Here is an 8,213-nt window from a genome sequence, read left to right as displayed (position 1 = left end):
CTATAGAATTGAATGAAAAATGAATGGAAGTCAATGCAAAGGCCCCACAAAGATAGGAAAACAAACCTGTGTGTGTGTGTGTGTGTGTGTGTGTGTGTGTGTGTGTGTGTGTGTGTGTGTGTGTGTGTGTCAGTTCTTTTAGACAGACTGCTGGTTGCAGTCGGATAAAAGCCCTGGTCATAACGTGTGTTAACAACAAAACAAAATAAAGAAAAGAAGAGAAAAAACGTTATAAAATCAGGAACACAAATAGTGAACAGTTATCAGTTAAATCGTAATGGTTATTAAACTTACAGAAAAAAAGGCAAAAGTATTTTTAGTGCTTTTCCTATGTTTCAGTGGGCACTACAATGCACGATCTTTTGTCTGACACTCTAAGCCGCAGCCTTTGTTTTTTGTTTTAGTTTTCCGTTCTGCTTTTAGCTCTATTCTCTGCAAAAAAAGAAAAAAATAGAAAATTGTAATGGAGGTTTTAAAGCAAACTTGTTTTGGGTCCCGTGAACTAAACACTGCCAGCTTTTCAAGGACTCGCCACAGAAATCAGCTTTTCCTCCCAAACATACATGCACAGACAGACAGAAGTTTGCACGTGTCTATTTTTAGAATAATGCCTGCTTGAATAATGCCTGCTTATGAGTCTCACTCCTTTGTTTTGTAGAGATCTTGATAGGAGCCTCACCTTATTTTCTTTTCTTAAAAAAGGGTCTCGGCTGTGCGTCTCACTCTTTCTTGTCAATTTAAGGTCTTGATTCAGAAAAGGTCTCACTTTTTGCTTGTAAACTGTAAAATCTCACTTATTAATAAGGTCTTGATTTACATTATACTTATTTGGAATGTAAGTTTCTCAACCCTAGAATCTTCACTTATTCAGAAGAGGTCTTGACTCTTTTTTACTTATAGTGCAAGAAATAGTCTCCACTGTTTAAAACCAAAATGTTATGACAAAGTACTCACGTCGCTGTTGTGTGAAGGAAATCTGGTTTTCCGTCAATCTGCTGTTGGTGAGCTCGTGACGGACGTAAGACCTCGCTGGCCTGGCTGGGAATAAGGACCCACCAGGGCTTTAGTTTCACCGTGCGCACGGGTTTCTCAGCGTGTCCGATTGAATTACACCAGCAAGACAGGTATGTTGGAATCCGTGGTCATGGCTCCAAAAAATGTTAGGTAATTTCTGTTTGACCTATAAAGAAAATAATTTCACACAACACGGCGAGATGAGTTTTTAGCGCTCAATACCTTTGCAAAGAGGGAGTTACCTGTTTTGTGGGTCAGTGTGAACTCCGCCGTTTTGCTGGGTGAGTCTGGTATTTATTAGATAAAAGTGGAGCACGAAAACAGGTCAAGTTTACATGAACAAAATCTTGTCAGGATGACGATCAGAACATTTCAGAGCTTGTACAGATAGTTTCTTGATAAAACGTCCACTTGATGTAAAAACAGAACTTTCCAGAACTTTTCACACACCCACAACAATATACAAGATTAAATCATAAGAAATAAACTTTTTGTTCAGTACATATGAAACCAGATATTAATGTAATGAGATGGAAACCATTTTAAAATGATAAAATAGAAAAACTCTTAACGGCCGGCTGTGGCTGAGTGGTTAGAGCAGTCGTCCTCCAATGCAAGAGTTGGGGGTTCGAATCCACCAGCAGTCACATGCCGAAGTGTCCCTGGGCAAGACACTGAACCCCTCGTTGCCTCCGATGTGTGTCCCATTGGTGTATGAATGTGATAAAGCTCTGATTAGTCTCTTTAGAATGATTTGTTCAATTAGCTTTGTAGAGATCTAGTAGAGTGCTGTATATATGGGTAAATGAGGACACAGATTGTAGTGTAAAGCGCTTTGAGTATCTCGATAAGATAGAAAGGCGCTATATAAGTATAGTCCATTTCAGTTTTTTTAACAAAAAAACGAAGTCCAGATGACATGATTCAACCTTTTTTGTTGTTATATACCTGGATGACTGAGAAAACAAACTTTGTGTTTTTGAAACCATTAGTGAAAAGGCCAGACTTCAGGGGTATCTGAGGCAGGCTTGAAACACAAGAGTAAGGGTGGCTTCTGGGTAATACCAGATGGCTAGGCCTCAGACTGACGAAGCCTCTTGGATGAGGGGCGAAACGTTTCTTTTTTAACAAAAAAACGAAGTCCAGATGACATGATTCAACCTTTTTGTTGGTCTTAAGTAATGTTCTAATTTTCTGAGATACTGAACTTGGGGTTTTCATTAGTTGTCAGTTATAATCATCAACATTAAAATAAATAAACATTTGAAACATATCAGTCTGTGTGTAATGAATGAATATAATATACAAGTTTCACTTTTTGAATAGAATTACTGAAATAAACCAACTTTTTCATGATATTCTAATTTTATGACCAGCACCTGTATATCTGGCATTCATGAAGTGCGATGCTGGTACACCCTGAACTGCTCACCAGTCACGGGTCTAACAGTGTTTTTCTTTTTCTTTTTCTGTAGTACTCACAGCTGCTGTCACACAAGCTTCTTTACAGTCTATGCTCCACAAGATTCTCACAGCAGGACCATCAGCTTTCAACATCACTACCATCCTCTCTCAAGCAGCACAGCTTTCCAGCCAAGGTAAATCAAGAAAAGAGGATGGAAAGTTCAATGCATTTGCATTTTGAATATTGCCGGATACAGAGTTTCCTACATTCTTTTTATTTTTTGCCAACAGCTCAACAATCAAACCAGTCACCAATGTCTTTAACATCAGACGCATCGTCTCCAAGGTCCTACGTCTCTCCAAGGATTGGCACACCGCAGACCAATGTTGGTCCTCTAAAGCCCCTGCTCAGCTTGCAACCAGTCATGTCTCAGTCAAAAGTAAGATACAAAAATTCAGCAAACATGCATTGTCTTGAAACCTCCTTTTTCTATATTTGGACCTTTTCTCAGTTGAGGTTGTTCAGGCATCTGGTAAGGATGCTTCCTGGGTGCCTCCCTAGAGAGGTGGTTCAGGCATGTTGACTGGGATGAGACCCCAGGGAAGACCCAGGACATGCTGGAGAGACTACGTCTCTCGTTTGGCCTTGGGAACGTCGTGGAGTCCTCCCAGAAGAGCTGGAAGAAGCCCAAGCTACTGCCCCGAGACCCGGCTTCAGAGCAAGTGGATGGATCGATCAATCTTTTCTCTTAAAAAAAAATTTTTCCTCCTGGTGTAAATCAACTTGAAAAATCATTGGCACCAGTAAGAAATAACATAGCACTCTAACTGTAGCTAAATTTAATAAACAACAAACGTCATTAAAGGGCTGCTTTGAAAAATGGAAAAGGTGACTGGCTATCTAATGAAACTGAATCCTTCAAAACTGTTAGGCCACCTTGAGACTAACTAGCCTTCATTAAAAGACAAGCCTTTGGGATTTTTTGAAAGGGAAAAAAAACTTGGACACAAAGTTCAGAAACAATTATTAAAGGCCACCGCTTCTTACATGAGTCTGCGTTAATAACATCGTAGTTAGTGGCTAACCACATTTGTAAGGTTGGAGTTGTATTATATTAAACAATAAATTAAAACAAATGACTAAATATTAAAATAAATTAAATTACTATACAGTAGCAGCAGTCCCTCGCTACTTCGTGTTTCGCGGATTCGCTATATTGCGGTTTTTCAAAGTAAGATTGGACATGACACAGTTGGCTGATCAATGGATGAGCCATGGATTGTTGATTTAAAATAAATTATTTTAAATTATTTTTGCACCAGTGTGCAGCCCACAAGTGCAGGGGGAACGCTCCCTCCTGCAGCCTGTCATGATCTCCACTCTCTGCCACGCACCCATTTCTCCTGCTGCATCGGCTTTGTGAATGGTTAACCCTTTGCTATCCAGATGCACCGATCGACTTTGGTCTTCCAACTTAAAATTCAAAGTTTGTCACATCATAAATCCTGATGCATGCTCATGATCGTAAAATTGTCATAATCACAAAATATAAAAGTTTTTTCTGACGATGAATCGAGTAATCAACACCGTGCAGGACGATTGGCGTTTGCTATGGAACACCAAAATTGGCAGATTCGCCATTGACGCCCTGTGCTCTTCACAGATGAAAGCAGGTTCACACTGAGCACGTGACAAACGTGACAGAGTCTGGAGACACCGTGGACAATGTTATGCTGCCTGCAACATCCTCCAGCATGACTGGTTTGGTGGTGGGTCAGTCATGGTGTGGCAGCACAGCCCTCCATGTGCTAGCCAGAGGTGCCCAGACTGCTATAAGGTACTGGGATGAGATCCTCAGACCCATTGTGAGACCATATGCTGGTGCAGTGAGCTCTGGGTCCCTTCTTATTCGTGACAATGCTAGGTCTCATGTGGCTGAAGTGTGTCAGCAGTTCCTGCATGATGAGGCCATTGGTGTTATGGACTGGCCTGCCCGTTCCCCAGACCTGAATCCAATTGAGCTCATCTGGGACATGTTTCGGTCAATCCACCAAGGCCACATCGCACCACAGACTGTTCAGGAGCTAAATGATGATCTAATCCAGGTCTGGGAAGAGATCCCTCAGGAAAACATTTGCCGTATCATCAGGAGCATGCCCAGGCGTTGTTGGGAGGTTATACAGGCACGTGGAGGCCACACACACTACTGAACCTCATTTAGACTTGTCTTGAAGAATATTCACGGACATTGAATCAGCCTGTCATGTTATTTTCGACTTTCATATTGAGTATGAATTCAAATCCAGATCTCCATGGTGTAATAATTTTGATTTACATTGATATTTTTTGTTTTCTTCTCAATCAATTCCACTGTGATATTGTCAATGAGAATATTTAATTAATTGATGTTATTTTGTTGTTCTCTTTAATTTTGTGAGCAGTGTGTATATATATTATTTATTTATTTATTTTTATTATTTATGAAACTTTTATTTAACCAGATAAAAACCCATTGAGATCAAGACCTCTTTCACAAGGGTGACCTGGCCAAGAACAGGCAACAGCAGCACACGTCATTAAAAACAAAACAAGTAGCAAGATTATGAAGACTTCAGAAATATATAAAAATATAAAACATACAGTATAACAGTAAATGGCAATAATTATTTAAAACAATAACAATTTAAGATCTAAAACACAGGCATTGTTGACAAGATATCCTTTGTCGGTTTTTTAAGTTTGCAAAAAGCACTCCAAGTAACAAGTTCTGTCAATTTTAATTCAGCTTGCAAGGCATTCCAAGCTGAAGGGGCAGAAAAGCTAAAAGCTTTCTTGCCCTTTACTTTTCGCACACGAGGAACATGAAGATGCAAACAGTCCTTAGAGCGTAAGGCATAACTACTGTCCATTCTTCCTATAAAAGTACATAAATAATGTGGAAGCATGCCAATAAGAGACTTAAAAAACCAAAGTCATCCAGTGCACATGTCACCTGTTAAACAGGGAAGACATATTGGTTTTAAGATAGAGATCACAGTGATGAGTAAGGTAGCTACAACCAGTAATAAATCTTAATGCACAATGGTACACTGGATTCAATGACTGTAGACAACTGTTTGAAGCACACATATAAACAACATCGCCATAGTCAAGTACTGGCAAAAAAGTAGCCGTGATCAAAAGCTTCCTTGCTCTAATGGAGAAACATGATTTGTTTCTAAAGAAGAACTCGAGCTTCATCCTTAATTTGGAGATTAGGTGTTTCACATGAGATTTAAAAGAAAGCTCCTCGTCGATAATTAAGCCCAGGTATTTATAACAGGAGACCCTCTCGAGAACTTTACCTTGGGAAGTTTTTATTAGAGGGATATATTCTCCAATGGGACAGATACATTTGAAAAAAACATTATTTTAGATTTATCAGCATTTAAGACCAATTTTAGTTGCTCAAGATGAATCTGCACCTCATCAAAAGCAGCCTGTAAGAATTTAAGTGCCTGTTGAATTAAATTTGAACAACAGTAAATTACACAATAATCAGCATAAAAGTGGTAGGAGGCATTTTGCAAATTTTCACACAGTACAGTAATGTAAATTGTAAATAAGATGCGCCCCAAGACAGAGCCCTGGGGTATGCCCTTTTTTACTTTAAGAAAACTTGAGCTTACCCCAGCCATCTGTACACACTGTGTCCTATTTGCCAAATAATCTCCAAACCAGTAAGATGCTTCTTTGGAGATGCCCAGTTTGAGAAGAATTTTTACCAGGATAGTGTGATCCACTGTACCAAATACCTTGGATAAATCAATAAACAGAGCACGGCAAACCATTTTGGATATATGTATGTATATATATGTGTGTATATATATACTGTGTGTGTGTGTATATGTGTGTGTGTGTGCGTGTGTGTATATGTGTGTGTATATATATATATATGTGTGTGTGTGTGTGTTTGTGTGTGTGTGTGTATATATGTGTGTGTGTGTGTTTGTGTGTGTGTGTATATATATATATATATATATATATATGTGTGTGTGTGTATATATATATATATATATATACAGTGAGGAAAATAAGTATTTGAACACCCTGCGACTTTGCAAGTTCTCCCACTTAGAAATCATGGAGGGGTCTGAATTTTTTTATCTTAGGTGCATGTCCACTGTGAGAGACATAATCTAAAAGAAAAATCCGGAAATCACAATGTATGATTTTTTTAATAATTCATTTGTGTGTTACTGCTGCAAATAAGTATTTGAACACCTGCCAAGCAGCAACAGTTCTGGCCCTCAAGACCTGTTAGTCCTCCTCTATAACGTCCACCTCCACTCCACTTATTATTCTAAATTAGAAGCACCTGTTTGAGGTCGGTAGCTGCATAAAGACACCTGTCCACCCCACACAATCAGTAAGACTCCAACTACTAACATGGCTAAGACCAAAGAGCTGTCCAAAGACACCAGAGACAAAATTGTTGACCTCCACAAGGCTGGAAAGGGCTACAGGGCAATTGCCAAGCAGCTTGGTGAAAAATTATCAACTGTTGGAGCAATTATTAGAAAATGGAAGACGCTAAACATGACTGTCGGTCTCCATTGGACTACGGCTCCATGTAAGATCTCACTTTGTGGCGTATCAATGATCCTAAGAAAGGTGAGGAATCAGCCCAGAACTACACAGGAGGAGCTGGTCAATGACCTGAAGAGAGCTGGCACCACTGTTTCCAAGGTTACTGTGGGTAATAAACTAAGACGTCATAGTTTAAAATCACGCATGGCACGGAAGGTTCCCCTGCTTAAGTCAGCACACGTCCAGGCCTGTCTTAAGTTTGACCATGACCATTTGGATGATCCAGAGGAGTCATGGGAGAAAGTTATGTGGTCAGATGAGACCAAAATAGAATTTTTTGGTCTTAATTCCACTTGCCGTGTTTGGAGGACGAAGAATGATGAGTACCATCCCAAAAACACCATCCCTACTGTGAAGCATGGGGGTGGAAGCATCTTGCTTTGGGGGTGTTTTTCTGTACATGGGACAGGATGACTGCACTGTATTAAGGAGAGGATGACTGGCGCCATGTTTTGTGAGATCTTGGGGAACAACCTCCTTCCCTCAGTTAGAGCATTGAAGATGGGTCGTGGCTGGGTCTTCCAACAAGACAATGACCTGAAGCACACAGCCAGGAGAACCAAGGAGTGCCTCCGTAAGAAGCATATCAAGGTTCTGGAGTGGCCTAGCCAGTCTCCAGACCTAAACCCTATAGAAAATCTTTGGAGGGAGCTCAAACTCCGTGTTTCTCAGTGACAGCCCAGAAACCTGGCTGATCTAGAGAACATCTGTGTGGAGGAATGGACCAAACTCTCTGCTGCAGTGTGTGCACACCTGGTGACAAACTACAGGAAACATTTGACCTCTGTAACTGCAAACAAAGACTACTGTAACAAATATTAACATTGATGTTAACAGGTGTTCAAATACTTATTTGCAGCAGTAACACACAAATAAATTATTTTAAAAATCATACATTGAGATTTCTGGATTTTTATTTTAGATTATGTCTCTCACAGTGGGCATGCACCTAAGATGAAAATTTCAGACCCCTCCATGATTTCTAAGTGGGAGAACTTGCAAAGTCGCAGGGTGTTCAAATACTTATTTTCCTCACTGTATGTATGTATATGTATATATATAAATATGTGTATGTATGTGTGTATATCTGTGTGTATGTTTGTGTATGTGTGTATATGTATATACATGTGTGTATGTTTGTGTATGTGTGTATATGTATATACAT

The 8,213-nt window shown here is 39.7% G+C and overlaps 1 protein-coding gene across 1 annotated transcript in view; it reads left to right on the top strand.

Annotated features, from left to right (window-relative positions):
* The window catches only part of waca (WW domain containing adaptor with coiled-coil a), a gene marked incomplete at its 5' end in the record, with an annotated part of 180,048 nt that overhangs the window by 111,346 nt on the left and 60,489 nt on the right, over nucleotides 1-8,213 (top strand). The window contains 2 exon segments of the mRNA XM_037693922.1: nucleotides 2,490-2,612; nucleotides 2,710-2,858. Coding sequence (XP_037549850.1) covers nucleotides 2,490-2,612; nucleotides 2,710-2,858 — 272 coding nt within the window.

This window comes from Nematolebias whitei, chromosome 20 (assembly GCF_014905685.2).
Source record: "Nematolebias whitei isolate Nwh7 chromosome 20, NemWhi1, whole genome shotgun sequence".
Lineage (NCBI taxonomy): Eukaryota > Metazoa > Chordata > Actinopteri > Cyprinodontiformes > Rivulidae > Nematolebias > Nematolebias whitei.
This window is presented reverse-complemented; position numbering and strand designations above follow the sequence as displayed.